At 35.6% G+C, this 16,218-nt stretch overlaps 1 protein-coding gene across 1 annotated transcript in view; it reads right to left on the bottom strand.

Annotated features, from left to right (window-relative positions):
* Positions 1-16,218, bottom strand: part of LOC127859618 (uncharacterized) — a 77,603-nt gene that overhangs the window by 4,961 nt on the left and 56,424 nt on the right. The window contains exons 14-33 of the mRNA XM_052397121.1: positions 15,819-15,966; positions 15,138-15,272; positions 14,632-14,757; positions 13,561-13,812; positions 13,315-13,428; positions 13,053-13,175; positions 12,024-12,149; positions 11,548-11,673; positions 9,387-9,641; positions 8,810-9,070; positions 7,710-7,826; positions 7,193-7,447; positions 6,684-6,968; positions 6,430-6,459; positions 6,041-6,153; positions 5,654-5,721; positions 4,698-4,852; positions 2,969-3,080; positions 2,339-2,485; positions 1,877-2,088 (exon numbers count right to left, since the gene is read on the bottom strand). Of these exons, the coding sequence (XP_052253081.1) occupies positions 1,877-2,088; positions 2,339-2,485; positions 2,969-3,080; positions 4,698-4,852; positions 5,654-5,721; positions 6,041-6,153; positions 6,430-6,459; positions 6,684-6,968; positions 7,193-7,447; positions 7,710-7,826; positions 8,810-9,070; positions 9,387-9,641; positions 11,548-11,673; positions 12,024-12,149; positions 13,053-13,175; positions 13,315-13,428; positions 13,561-13,812; positions 14,632-14,757; positions 15,138-15,272; positions 15,819-15,966 (3,160 nt within the window). The remainder of the gene's footprint in view (positions 1-1,876; positions 2,089-2,338; positions 2,486-2,968; positions 3,081-4,697; positions 4,853-5,653; positions 5,722-6,040; positions 6,154-6,429; positions 6,460-6,683; positions 6,969-7,192; positions 7,448-7,709; positions 7,827-8,809; positions 9,071-9,386; positions 9,642-11,547; positions 11,674-12,023; positions 12,150-13,052; positions 13,176-13,314; positions 13,429-13,560; positions 13,813-14,631; positions 14,758-15,137; positions 15,273-15,818; positions 15,967-16,218) is intronic.

Here is a 16,218-nt window from a genome sequence, read left to right as displayed (position 1 = left end):
TTTCGATAGTGAAGAAAGATACTCATAACAAGGCATATGAGGACACATATGAAGTGCTCTCCCGTAGTATATTTTTTATTTACTCACACTAATGTGTGGTTTGACAATGCTAACACACATTTCATGCGGTGAATATGCAGCTTACAAGTGAAAAACACAACACAATAGTTTAACTTTTGTTTAATTGTATTTAATTATTTAGAAAAGTAAATTGCTAACTTTATTTCAAAGTCAGCGTATACGCCGACTACAATTTTAAAAGACATTTATTGTTATAAATATATTTAATATAATATATTAAGTTGTTTTCGGTTTTAGCGATTAAAAAGCATTTTCGAGGTTGCCTATAGTATGCCTGTAGTAATTGATGAACTCATATCCAACTGTCTATGTATTGAGAACTGTGAATATAAACAAGCTTAACCTTCTACTAACCTTCTACTATTGCATTCGTATTATTATTATAAATTGTTTGTTATATTCGGGTTTAGCAATTATGAAACTTTTTTTTAGTCTATCATTTCGCTGAAGTTATTGTTGAACTTATGTTCAACGTTTTATAAATTGAGAATATAAATAAGCGTCAACTTTTTCCCGAATCTCTCAATTTACGACCTGTACTACGTCATTGAGTTGTATGCGAGATCGTAACCTATTGCGTTGTTATAACCCGTAAACTTTCCTTTGTTTATCGACAGGCGCATCTATTAATAGCCTCATATCATGAATGCCAAAACACCCGCGAAAAAGAACCACGTGACCAAATAGGACGCAAAACGCAAATACCATGCGACTACGACTTTTATTATGTAAGAACGCTCCGCAATTCCTTTGAAGCCGGAGCCTTGTGATTGCTATTACGTAAATAATTGACCTCTAACTGAAGTAAGCAAAGAAAACGCAGCACCTAATTGACCCATTCCTTCTATGTGCGAAGGCAGATTGAATTTTACTAATGTATCGTTTGCCTATTATAACACACATTATAATGCGGTAAATATGCGACTAACAAGTAAAAAACACTATAATTAAACTTTTGTTTTGAATTAAGTTATTTAGAAAACAAAATTTCAAACCTTATTTCAAAACAGCAAGACTACATTTTTTAGAGAATATTATTGTTATATTTAAATGTTTTTTTAACAGTTTCAGCCATAATGAAACATTTTTTAATGTTGGCTTTCGTATTATTATGTACATGTGCATTGTATACAAGCATAAGTGTGTGTTTTTATTCATCTGAATAGTTTGTCCATCGTTGGTCTCTTCATGTGTTTGGCCATTAATTGCAATAAGTGTTAAGCCCTCTACAATTAAATCGTGTTTTAATGGTATTTGATTTAATACATTAATGATGTATAAATATTTTGATATCATGTCCGCATTGGGTCTATAAACATTGAGGAAAGGAACTCTAGCCTACATGCAAAGGGTATTTAAAGTTTCCCGGTTTTGCAATACAATGCCCTGTTTTGAATGTCCTTTGTTCAATGTATGAGGGATTGTTTTACATAATAAGAAAACATGATTGGTTCATATTTTTTGCCTATTGTTATTAAATGTTAATTGAGGCGCCATTTACCATGGTGGAAATCTTTCAAAGAAAGTAAATTTAATCTTGATATGTTTTCATAAATGCAGCTTCATTAACAGCTGAAATAAACTCTACCGAACCATTTAAAATGAACACTGACATTGCCGAAAGGTAAGACTTGCTTCAGCAGTCAATTTGCACAAAATAAAAATCGTTTAAATCGCATGTATAATCCGAATACTCTCATCGGTAAAACGCTACGATATAACGTGTGATTGAAGTATTATTTCAACATGTGTTTAGATACTTCGTTCACAGAGCTCAAACGTTTTCGCCTCATACCATATCGATCCTGTGCCGGATAGTCAATGCCCCTATATGCCGGATATTCAATGCCCTTATAAAGTCGACTCGACCGGTAGTCGTCAGAGAAGTTGGAGGAGGACGAGGAGTCCCATTGGCGGCTTTGCTGCTTATACGAAGGGTCGTGTCGGCCCCATGTATCTATTTTAACCGGTATTCCGCGTGTGAAGAAGCCATTGTTGATCGAGTCCCTTAAATGAAAATCAGGAATATAACAAATGTTTATATATATGTGCTTTCATAGCCAATATAAATTTGCTTTAAGTCTTTTTTTTAAACTTGCATTATCGACTATTTCATGTTTTCATAAAATATAATCATGCTAGACGTTTTTTACGCGTTTATTTATAAATGATTGTGCAATAAGAAATACAACACGAATCTTGCAGCAAAGTTGGTAATAACTTTGTTTGCATGTATAGTCGAACTGCATTTGTGTACCTTTCGTTATCAGTTGATTGCTTCCTGCGTCGGTTTCTTAATGCATAAATGATGATAACGGCTGCAGCCAGACAGGCGATCAGACCCAGCGGAATGCCAATTCCAAGACCAAGCACCAGTCCTAAATCGTCATCCTTCTTGACAGATCTAAAAGCGAACACATTATTACATGCTTAGACTTAAGGTTCTCTTCACTTTACCAAACATAACTGATTTTGATTGATTCATGGCATAATACGTGACTATGTAACGCCATCCGAAGTGTTATGTTTTGGGTATCAGCTTTAGCGAGAAGTTAGAATAAACTATTGTTATATGGATAATACTTAATGAAAATTGAATCTGACACAATTGGGTATACATATAGATATCGTGTATGTCTTCATTTGCTGATATGATAATGCCATGATGTTTTGGCATTCTCCAGTTAAAGTGATTTTCATAAGACATGCATACACAAGATATGCACCGAATATGTCATATAGAACTAACACAATTTTCTCACTTTTTGTACTCGCTCAATTAACCAACTCATGGTTTACAATGGGTTGAGTGAATACGCATTATTCACAACTTAATTGAACGTGCGCGGTGTTTGCAGTTTGTTCAACAGCAAATAATGCAACTCACTCGCAGGAAGGCCTTTCATCGACCACCACGCATGCGTAGTTGTTATCGCACTGGCCACGATCACTCAGGTAGATAGCACACGTTTGTTCATACGCAGTTTTTTTCGTATCAACTGAAAATGGACACATGGTAATTTGCACAAGGTTTTCAAAAAGAAGCAAATACAAATTTCACAAACGATTTGCTATCTCGTTCTGGAAGAAATCATAGAAAGACCACCTACTGCCAAAGATCTCGTTGTCTATTAAACTCTATTCGTACATGACGAAAGGAAAAAAATGGAGGTCAGCTAGGAAAGCATATCACGAAAAGATTACCTAGTTACCAGCATGGCTAGTAACCTTATCAAGTCGAAAAGAATGCTTCCAGAATTTTGTGTCGCTTTGTATGATTCACTATAAACACTGGCTTCAATAAGAAGAACATATAAAAATCAAGTTACTTTAAGGTACACAAATTGTCCAAATCTTGACCGCGTGACATAGTTTCGATCCCTAACACTCCAGTTATATACATGATCTTGATATTATCAAGATAAACAATCCGACAAAGACTCAGAAAGGACAAGTTTAAACAAGATTGATCACAAATGTGACATCCAACGAGGAAGCACTGTTCATTTTTGAGTTGACCTAGTGACCTAGATGTTGAACGCACGTGACCCATATCCGAACACGACTTAGATATTGTAAAGATAAACATTTATAATATAAACTTTTTTTTTTCTTAGATTTTACCAAGTAAAATAGTGTTTATCACACGCGACCAAGATTCGAATACTGTCTTTATATTGTCAAGTAAAACATTCTAACCAAGCTTAATCACGGTAGAATCGTAAATGTCGTCTATTGAGTGACTACAAGTTTTTTTTCTTAAACTTTTATCAAGTGACCCAGTCTTGGGGTACAAGTAAACCATATTCGAAGCTCGTCCTAGATATTATCAAGTTTATCATGTTGAAAACATTTCATAAATGTAATAAGTGCGCTATAAATGTAGCCCCTATAACGCTAACAAGGTTATAATACAATTTTGACCTATTGAAATAGAATTGTTCGACGCACGTGTCCCAGATTCAAAATCACACAAGACATCGTCAAGATAAAATTCTTCCCAGGTATAATTGAGATTGAATTATATATGTGTTTTGTCTAAGATCTGAAATGTGGACCTAGGTTTTGGGAGCAGATAACACATATTACAACAAGATAATTATTGTAAGGACAATCAATATTGCAAAGGTTCTTCAATATTGAGATGTAAATTGGGACATTAGACAAGAATCATGGTTATTTAAAGAGGTGAGCTTGAAACTATGTTTGTAATCCCACGTTCTTCAAAGTCAGTCTAGATAATGTCGAACCTAGTTTTGTTACCAAGTTTCATCAAGGTTGATCCATAAATGTGGTCTCAAGAAGGGTTGTATGCGATTTGACCTGGTCAGCCAGTTTTTGATGCAGATAACCACGATTTAAACTGGGCTGAGATTTGTTCCGGATTAATTTTCATGAGAAGTTACATCAATATTTGATAACATACTTGTTGTTTCTGAAGTGGTAACCAGCTTAAGGTTGATGACGCACACCGCAAACAGTACGACGAGAGAGCCGAATATAGGGTGATTACAATAGCTCACCTTGAATACTTCGTGCTCAGGGGAGCTTATAATGGCGCTTCTGAAACATTATAACATTATTCCACAATTTGTAGGATGTGAAGGCAATCTTACTGGGTATCCCGTTGATTGCGTAGAGATTCGACGGTAACGATTCGCCGTCCAAGACCAGTGTACCGTTTATCAAGTCTTGTGACGCTTGTGTGAAGACTTGTGACGCCACCTCGCTCTTTTCTTTTATAAGGGATGCGTTCACATCCAAGCTACCACTGATAACACATTAAAGAACAATATGTGTAATGCATTCATGCAGCAGATCAAAGATGTGCGTTCACATCCAAACAACCACTGATTTTACACTATAAAAAATATGTGTAATGCATACACGCAGTAGATCAAAGAGATGCGTTCACACCAAGCAACCACTGACACTTCATTACAGAAAAATAAGTGTAATGCATGCCATCAGTATATCAAAGGTATGCGTTCACATCCAAGCTACCACTGATACTACATTATAGAAAAATACGTGTAATGCATTCACGCAGTAGATCAAAGGGATGCGTTCACATCCAAGCAACCACTGATTTTTCATTATAGAAAATATGCGTAATGCATACACGCAGTAAATCAAATTGATGCGATCACATCCAAGATACCGCTGATTATACATTATTGAAAATATGTGTTATGCATACATACAGTAGATCAAAGTGATGCGTTCACATCCAAACTACCGCTGATAATACATTAAAGAAGATATGTGTAATGCATCAATAAAGTCGATTAAAAGTAGAATCAATTTTTATTTACTTATATTGTGTTATTTCTGTAACTAAATTAATCGATATTTTGCCTCTGTTTGAGTAGTATTGTAGTAATTTATATGCTGATGTTATTTATTCATTTTACTTTAACCAAAAAAGCGCATGTTCTGCCATTTATTCTAAACTTCGATTTACGAATGAAAAATAATACAGAGGCGGAGAATACATACAATTACAGTTGTGTCCAAAACGTTTTTCCGTTTTATAAATCATTGTTTATGTTCAATATAACAAGGAACTTACATTTTTATACTGTGAATTGTCACCTGCTTTAGTTTGCTCCCCATAGGGTTCGAAAAGTAAGTAAAAATCTGAAAAAAATAAGCGCAACTGAATTAAGCGCGTTATAACGTGCGTACAAAACAGAAAAATAAGCCAACTTAAGGCTGGTTTATAAGACGGTTTGAAGCGCTCATGATTCCAAATACAATAATAGTTGGAGAATAATGCTTAGTAGCAACTTTTTTAAAACAATCTGTTTTAACCTATTTCTAATTACACATAACCAGTATCAAATTCCGCAGTCCTTGGACAACGTCGTATCTATTTTTGGACCATAAAATTAATCGTACCTAAGAACAAAATATACATGCAAAACTATAACTTTACCAATCAAACCATTACACTTACCATTTTAGACAATTTGGTTGCCCACTCATCGAACGTCGCCTTCACAGAAAAGTTCAAATTTTTGACTTTAGATTCGGCAATATTAATCCTGACGGAAATTACGACAGCGTTTTCTGCATAAGTAGAAAAACGGTTTTTATCTTTTCATATTTATGGACAAAAGGACAAAAATGCGAGTCGGAATATCTCCAACAATATTGTGTGCTTCGAATAAAACTATTCTGCAAGTACAGTGTATACAATTAGCGGTAATTTTACGCATACGTGTAGTGTAGTAAATATTTAAATAAAATAGCTGTGTCTCACATTTATATTGAGTTATTGAAATATGTATAAATTGTCATGTTCTGGACTAAATGTTGCTATAGGCAAAACAGGTGAATACTTACCACTTTGGGGTAATGTTGTGGTCATGGTGCCTAAAACAAAAACAAAAAAATCCAGTTTAAAAATACGTGTGACGTAATCACAAAATTGTGTATAGTAATACACCCAAACAGTCCCAAGTTTGACAAAGGCAAATGCGTATCAAGACAGACAGACTCAAAATAAATATAGTACCATCTTCTTCACTCTCATATTTATTATCGGTATCATAATATAATCTTTGAAAAATCATTAAAATAATTCACAGGTTCCCTACCTTCCGCCACGCATTCTCCGCTAGCTCCTTCCTTAAAGCCTGTCAGACAGGAGCATTCAAACCCTCCGTTAGTATTGTGACAGAACTTTTTGAGGTTGGCGTTACAATTGTGAGTTCCGAGCTGGCATTCGTCAACATCAGTGATACACGTCGGTCCTTGCCATTGGGATGTGCACATGCACGTCCCGTTAACGTTATTGCATGACTGCGTTGGTGTTAGCGTGTTGGTGGCTGTGCAGTTACACGGCGTGTTACAACCGTCTCCATATTTATTGTTACTGCATGCTAAAATAAAAAATGCATTCATGTTGATTAATAAGTAAACCATGTTTTAAATACTAAAAGACTAAAATATATTTTCAGCTATGTAATATACAACGGTCGATCAAATTGAATTTGCTTTTTGATACAATACTAAATTACCTATTTGTATAAACGTTCGTGAAGCATATACAAACCTTATTTATGATGGGGATTTTGCATGTCATATAATTATGCCGCCTGCTTACCTGTGCATACATTGGAAACATCAGTATATCCGAAACTGCATGGACAGGTGAATGATCCGTTATTATTGAAACACGTGGAATATTGCCGACAGGTGTGAGTCCCTTCTGTGCATTCATCTCGATCTTCACTACACGTGGTTCCCTGCCATCCAGTCTTGCATGTGCAACCGGTGGCCTTGTCACATATTTGTGTGTTGCTCGCTACGCATCCACAACTCCTGTTACACTGTACACCCCATTTGCCATCCGCACAAGCTGATTCAAGACATGGGACATGTTATTATAAGCTTTGTTGACAAAGTATATAATCGGAAGCTTCTAATACGCCCGAAACATTGTTTTGTCATTCAATTTAAATATCTTTCAAATATATTTTAGTATAAATTAAATAATATTCTCGAAACTATTAAGAATGATAATTAACCGCACACATGGCTCAATTATGCAATTCAAACTTTCAAACGTATATATGAGTATCACAATCTATGGTTTAATTGTATAATATGATAACACATACCAACGCAATTATTTCCAGAGCCGCTGAAGCCAGGGTTACATCCACATTCAAATCCCCCAACCGTATTGTTACACATCTGAGTGCAGTTATCTGTACCTTCCAAACACTCGTCTATATCTGCAAATTGAAACCAAACTACAACGTTGATAATGGCATTTACAAATAAGTTTGATTTATTAAAATCAGTTTAGTCAAATTATTATAAGCATATATAGAAAATTATATAAAAAAAGTAAGTGCTTTGTTCTTATTATATTTGCTATTTATCTATCCTCCATTGAACGGGTCATCATATCGTTCCATAAACACATATGCCGGTGGAAGCCTTGTCAGCATAGATTTCTTGGCCCATTTAAATAAGTCTTAGTTCAAAGGAATGTCAATGCCAAGTTCAAATGAAATCAGGTAGGTCGGTGTGTTAAGTGTCCGCAGATGAAATATTTGTAAATATCGAAGATTCGTAGCAAGCAGTATTGATGTTAGACGAAACGCGTCATTTTTGGGTTAATGACCCATTTGAACTTTATGAAATAGTCCAAATCTGGGTAAAAAAATAAGGCCGCAAGGTCACTATTAAGGTCAAAATGATGTTAGGTGTTTTGGGTATTATAATACTGTTCAAAGACATAATCCATTCAAGTTTCTAAGCTGTTTTGGAGCAACATTTATGGTATAAGAACTGTGTCAATTTAAGTGAATCTCGTATAGACGAAATATCGAACGCGCAAGACAATCGCCATATTCCTCAAGGTATCTGTAGAGGCTGGGAGTATAAAAACTTTGCAGATTGCAATTGCATTTCATTCATGATTGACCAGTCGGTACGCATTTGTTTTAGGAAACAAAAAGCTGTTTAACAGCTACCTATCTTTTTGGAATGATAATAAATGGTTGTATTTAAGCAACGCGACCAGGTTCCGAAATCGCATATTTGAAATATAAGGTACGCGAATTATATTGGTTCATGTACTACAAGTGTTAATCTCTTTCATTCAAATCCGAAATATCACACAACGTACCTCCAAAAAACCCACATCTTATAACTTAATTAACAAGCATAATGAAATATATGAGTGAAAATAGTTATATGTACAACGTACCTGTACATACACCGTCTAGCAATGTGTACCCATAAAGACAGTTGCATGTATAAGACCCCAGCTCATCCTTGCAAGTCTTCAAAGAGTCATTGCAAATGGTTGTAGTAGCTTCGCATTCATTGACGTTCGTGGTGCAGTTGTCTCCTCGCCATCCGTTTTTACACATACATGTTCCATTGGTGTTTGAGCAACTAAGCGAATTGTTAGTGTCACACTCACAGTCACTCGCACATCTGGCTCCATATTGCCAGGACCGGCAAACTGCAAATTGGTAACATGTAAAACATGTAGATATAACCTACGCTTCAAAACTAAATTTTAGTTCAGCTTCGTAGTGTCTTTGCTATTTTTATTTTGTAAAATTAAAACTATATGTATAATACACAATAATAAGGTTCAAAAGTCAACAAAGGTAATACAAAATCACATTCCGACATACTTGACCTACGTAATTACATTGGAAATGCCAACTATTAACGAATCTTATACATTTGAGTAGCCTTCACAATGCATCGTTAATTAAAGAAACACGATCCCACATATTCTCGTTTCTTTATCTTAATATCTTAAAGTTTACCTTGACATGTTCCATCTGCAGATTTAATGTAGCCAGAATTGCAGTCGCAAACGTATGACCCATTCGTGTTTTGGCACGTGGAATTCGCGGTACAAGGGTTTGTACTACACTCGTTTTTGTCTTCATCGCACTTGGTCCCTATCCAGCCTGCCTTACACGTACATGTACCAGTATCACGTGCACATGACTCAGTGTTAGCTTCTACGCAAACGCAGGTCTGTGTGCAGTTTTGACCGAATTTCCCAGCGGAGCAGTCTAAGAGGTCGAAAAAACAACTATTAGTTTACTGAAAGTGGTAGCACGTAATAATTATATATCACATATCGTTAATATTAATAGTAACAAAATGCCGCCGCGAGCGGGTCGATATTCGTATCTAGCGACGCCAATATAAATTGTATCAGCGCGCTGAGCCTTGCCGATTTTTCATATCGGAAAAGAATGGGATCGCGCGGCTTAAACTGAACAAAATTGCGTCCACATTCTGCCTTGGCTAACGGTGATCAATAAAATTAAGCCACAACTGAACTAAAACATCGAACATAATTATAATGAGACGTACCACACGATTTGGAAAAAACAAATATCGATTGAAACTGAAACTCATCTGTACATTAAATTGATGCCTCTAAAAGACACACGTATCTCGATGACAACTTAAATCCGGTTCTTATAATAATAACATAACACAGATTTGTAATTCTATTTTCTGTTATTTCATCCGTTTATCTTTATTGATTTTAAGTCACACTTGTTAAACGATTGCATCGAATGCTAAACACTGTAAACAAAAACACGATTTACGAAATGAATGTCGAAGCGATTACAATAATTTTACTTCTATCGAAACTCCCAATTATGCATGACAAACACAAAATCCCATACACGTTTTGGAAACGTTCGATGCTTAAAAAAAGTTTAACTGTTAAATAAAAACCATCCACGTCCGAATTGTTGTCATTACATCCACAGGCACTCGGCATTAGCTACAACACCCCCCCCTCCCCCCAGCTGCTACCCACCTCCTAAAACTCTCAAAATTGTCCATTGGTTAAACAAAATAACAAGACAAAAAAGTTCGTCGAATTTTGTTTATTATATTTATATACTCTAATGAAAATACAAGTACGGAAAGCTAAGATGGTTCTGTATAAATTTTAAGGAAGGACCAAAATAGTATGATATGTAATATAAACGATAACACACGGCAGAACGATAACACACGGCAGAGCTGGGCCGGAAGTCTATAATCGGCTCTAGTATTGTCTAAATAATGTTTACACTTGTGCAGTTTGTAATTCATAATGGGCTAAGTGTGAGTTGTGTTATGCTTTTCTTTTCAATCGCTTTAGTACCTCGTTTATTTGCATTCAACGTTCAAATGCGGTGACCGCAGCTTATATAATATGTTTCGTTTGTTAAAGATGTATTGTGATTTACGGTATAAGAAAATGGTCAGTTGCCTTTAAAAGCGGATGTTCATAAGAATGTCTCCGGTGGTTGGTATGATTCTGGAGTTTAAATGTTTATACTATAATACTAGAAACAATAAACCGTATATTATAACTGTAATAGCAATTAGCTGGATCCGAAACACACAACATATTTGATGGGTTCTTAAAGTAATAGATAGAAAATTCTGATTTGATGGGAAGTTATATAATTTAAGATGTCATTTAAGTTGTATTAAAGTGTAAACAATATATTAATGGCCGTGCTCTGTGAAAAGGGGGTTTAATGCATGTGCGTTTAGTGTAGTCCTGGCCTCGTTTTTACAAAACATTTTATCAATCGAAAATCGATTTTAACTGACATCGATTTTCATTCTTGCCTATCAACTTCATTGGAAATCCATTTTCAATGACATGCAACATCGATTTTCGATTGCAAAAACAGTTTTGTGAACACGGGGCCAGATAAGCCTTTGCAGTCTGCACAGGCAAATTAGGGACGACACTTTCTGCCTAAACTTGATTTGTGCTAAGAAGAGACTTTCTTGAAGCAAAAAATATCATAAAAGCGGGAAGTGTCGTCTCTGATTTGCGCACATACATTTAACCCCCTTTTCGCACAGCACGTCTCATTATCTAAAAAAGGATGTTTCTTTTATTTGGGGCGATTCTGTTCAGCAGCTAAATCATCGCGATGGTGAAATGCTTACTTATGCAAGTTGTCTTGTCCTCAGCCAGCTGGTAGCCTGTCTGGTTACACGCGCATTCATAGCTGCCTTCTGTCTCTAAGCATGATTGCGAGCAGGGATTCGGATTCTTTGCACATTCTTTAATATCTGCAAAAATGTCATGGCACATTTTTATAAAACTATCCCTAAAGTTAAAAAACATAAACCAAATATATAATTTTGACACATTCTGTAACAGGTTCTTGTTTGTTACCATTCTTAACTACATGTCTACATATTCACTTAAAATTGTCTTAAATACGTATTTTAGACAATTTAAAATGAACATATACACAATACGAAGTATTTTTTGTCAACAACATATTAAAGCTTCATTCTATGCATATGTATATATGTATTAACGTTCATTTATAACAAAGATCTTGAAATACTCATCTCCATGTACTTTCAATGACCATTACAGTGAGCGTTAGAGTATATCATAGATATTCTCATACCTTCGCACACGGTTATGTTTCCTGCCTTGAACTGAAAGCCTGCATTGCACGTGCATGTTTCTGTGGCATGTATCATCGCACAAACTCCGTTTGTGCATAGGTTTGGGGTAGAACACTTTTCTTGCGCTGTTAAAAGAACGATACTAAGTTAAATTAATATGCAGGCGAGCCGTAAATACCACTAAATTATTTGAATGTCTTCAAGCGCCTGATGGTAATAGCATAGTAATGAACAAATCGAAAGTTTATAACAAGTTTTATCTTTAATAAACATTTACCGCATTCATTGTTAATTAGCATGCCTCTAAGTACCGTTACTATTTATGAAACAAATCAATATAAAGAAGTGAAACTCCAGCTGCTGGAGCAGTATTGAATTTTCATTTAAAACAATTAGTTGGTCCTTTATTTAAGGCAAGTGAAACAGTACAAAACAGCACAATACAGCACAATACAAACCAACATAAACACAAAATATGAATAAAGCTAGGGTCACCGCCTTGGAACGGTCAATGCAAAGCATTGGGGTTTAAACCTGGTTATAGAGCGCTCAACCTCACACTTGGCCCTTCAATATTCATAATACATTTAAGTTTAAATAAAATTTAACGTCATAGCATTGTAACTCAAATTAAACAATAATAAAAGGGAATTAAAACGCATTCAATTTAATTACTATTTAATTACTCAATTGCATTGAAGATACAAGATTAACAAAATTACAACTTTTTGACCAACGTTGAAATAAAACTATTAACAATTGTCAACTAAATTCCTTCTTTAAAGAAAAGATTTGAGAATATAGAATCATGGGGTTAATATCTCAGATAATCATAGCGCAAATACAGGAAGAAGCAGCAATAATGGGTGTAAAAATTCCATATTACATAGCTTGGTTGTTTATGTGACTGCTTAAGGCTTATTCGCATCACGTGACAATAATTATAGATACACGTAATAAATTTATGAATAGGCATATGAAGTATGTTGTTCATTCAAATTATTTCGCTAACCAATGTCAATACTCACGTAAACACGCCTTTTTGTCGTCGGCAAGCAGGTAAAACTCGTTACATGAGCAACGGAAGCGCCCGTCGGTGTTTGTGCACACCTGGGCGCAACCAGACTGTCCGTTCGTGCACTCATCAATGTCTGTAAGTGCAAAAAAATATCAGGGATTGAGAATGTATTCAATTTATGTTTCACCAACAAATCATGCTGCATGAAAAGGCGTTAAACTTTACAAAAGTAAACTTAGATTTTGTGAAATATATACTGTAATAATGGATACCTGTGCACTCTTTTTCATTTTGTACGTAACCTGGATTACAACTGCACTTGTAGCTACCCACTGTGTTCGTGCAAATCTGCTCACAATCGTTGGACTTCAAGCATTCGTCTATATCTATAACGACACAATAAATAATCTTTGTGATTTTTTAAAATACATTTTCCATGTTCAACAAATTATACGCAAACACAGATTTATGAAAGTAAACATGTATTCGATGTTCAAACATATGATACATCCTCGTACCAACGCAGATTGCACCCTCTTTTGTATAACCCGTCATGCAGCCACACTGGTAAGAGCCGGGTAGATTGGAGCACATTGTGTTACTACCCGGACATCTGTTTGGATCAGCGCACTCATTTTCATCTATGTTGCACTTGGCGCCGATCCAGCCCTGCTTGCACACGCATCCTGTCACGCTGTCACACCTCTCGGCTCCCACATCGCAGCCACACAAGGTAGTGCAGTTGTCGCCATAGTGGAAAGGGTCGCAGACTGAAATGAAGATTTCCCGACTTTTGAGACTTATATGTTTAACTCATGGCTAGCGTTTGAAGTTTACATAAAGATACATAATCACAGCTGATTTCATTTCTACGTGATCGCTCTATTGTGACAAGATAATCCGGCAACGGGACCGTTTTTCAGTTCCAGATGCATCAACTTCGTATGCAAATTAAAACACAAGTATTCAAGATCGCACTGCTTTTCATTATTGCCGAATGAGGTCGATGTTTTGTGGCATTGTAACAACTTTGCTTTTTATTCGTCATTAACGCAACTAGAATTGAGTTTTGCGCAGTTCAATGATATGCCGTTGAACAAACCTAACCTGAAACCAGTGTGGCCATAAGAGGGATTAAATATCAGCGTACATATATGGTATTTCCTGTTTAAAAAAAAATGAAAAAGCTTTGGTCTGTATAACATCAGTGTATGCATTTTCTACAAAATTAAGACTGGTGTATGCACACACGTGGACGGCGTAATTTTACGACAGTTCATCGACGGTTGAAATGCAGACAATGCTATTCAATTTTTAGATAACAGTCAAGGATTGAGTTGACAATTTATAAGTACTTGGTCCATTAGGTAAGTATAACACGTGATGTGAAGACTAAGGAATAAACTATGTGAATCTTGGTTGGATTACTTGTGGTATAAATCATTATATATAACTTACATTAAAATTCATTTCACTATAATAATACTAATACAAATATGTGTGTATTGTTTCTAAAGGTAAACGTTTTAAACAATTCCGGTTGAAACATAAGTTATACGGAAGAAAACAATTTATGCATGAATACATACCATCACAAGTGCGTAGGTCATTGGCTAGTTTGAAGCCCGTATTGCACGCGCACGTATAACCCCCACGAGTATTTACACACGTCTGTGAGCATTCGTTCAAAAACGAATCTTCACACTCGTTTATATCTGTAACATTTATTCACATGCTTTTGTTAATGTAACCAGTATGGACACATTAAAATGACATATATAACTGTATGTTTCTAAAGTTTGAATACTCCTGTATTTAATATGTCAACTATGCACAAACGCCTAAACCGTATAACGTATTGATATTGATTATGCAACGGTGCTGCTTTGTCTGTTGAATGATGTTAAAAAGTATTCACTTTCAAAGTTTGTAAAATAAGGTACATTTCAAGCGTTTAACCCCTCTAACAAAAGATTTCAAAATTACATAACATTCAGTTTCAAAATGATGCGTAAATGGTTGCGTCCGCGAGAAATATAACATCGACGATCAAGCGAACGTTTATTTGTATCATCAATGTACTCTCAAAACGTACCTATGCACGCTTTGTTGTCAGCACCAAGCTTGTAACCGGTGTTACATAGGCACTTGTAGGTCTTGTTTTGCAGGTCCGCTCTACAAATGTCTGAGCAGCCGTTGTCTGGGAACTCTTTCATACACACGTCATTTGCTGCAAAGTTTATTTGGAACAAGACTTCAGAATAATTGAAAAGTCAACTTTCATTATATTATTTCAAGCAAACATTAAAGTATTTTGACTTATAGCAGTGACCTTACCCTTACGATCACACCCAATAACTCATTTATATGGGTCATGCTCTGTATTAAAGGGGTTTAGTGCATGTACGTAACGTTTCGTCCCAGGTTAGCCTGTTCAATCTGCACAGGCTAATCAGGGACGACACTTTGCGCTTTTATGGTATTTTTCGTTTACAGAAAGTCTCTTCTTAGGAAAAATCAAATTTAGGCGGAAAGTGTCGTCTCTGATTAGCCTGCGCACTTTTCGCTATTGCATTTAACCCCATTTTCACAGAGCGCGTCTCATATATTGTTTTATATTTAGCGTTATTCGGTGTATTGCATCGGTTAATTACCAAATATCAGGTGTAAGAGTCGTTTGTGTACTGATGCGTCATGGAAAATTCAAACACATGTGCACATTATTCAGCTGCACAAAAGCAAGACGTGATTTGAGTTCTATTATTTATAACTGTACCTAAAACGCAAGTCTGTCGGTCGTCCTGAAGTTGGAACCCAAAGTAACAGTCGCAGCTGAACCGACCGGCGTAGTTAAAGCAAATATGTGTACACCCTGATACGCCAGCTGCACACTCGTCGATATCTAAAAATTTTAGTCGATTCATCTAATCAAATTGTTAACATAATCTTGAGAAGAAAATTAATTTTCAAAGTATAGTTTCATATCGGATTTCGAATGATAAACGAACTGGAACATATGTAATGCTTTACAAAGCATTTATATCAAAGCTTTTAATCAAAGATAATCACGATTAACGATTATCTTCGTTGTTTGTGGGCATTTCCGATAAGAATTGTTTCAATAGCATGTAACCACATCTTTGTAATTATGCTACTCACTTACTCAATTATATAAT

Source organism: Dreissena polymorpha, chromosome 15 (assembly GCF_020536995.1).
Source record: "Dreissena polymorpha isolate Duluth1 chromosome 15, UMN_Dpol_1.0, whole genome shotgun sequence".
Classification (NCBI taxonomy): domain Eukaryota; kingdom Metazoa; phylum Mollusca; class Bivalvia; order Myida; family Dreissenidae; genus Dreissena; species Dreissena polymorpha.
Note: the sequence above shows the minus strand (reverse complement) of the source record. Positions and strands in the feature narration are given on the sequence as shown.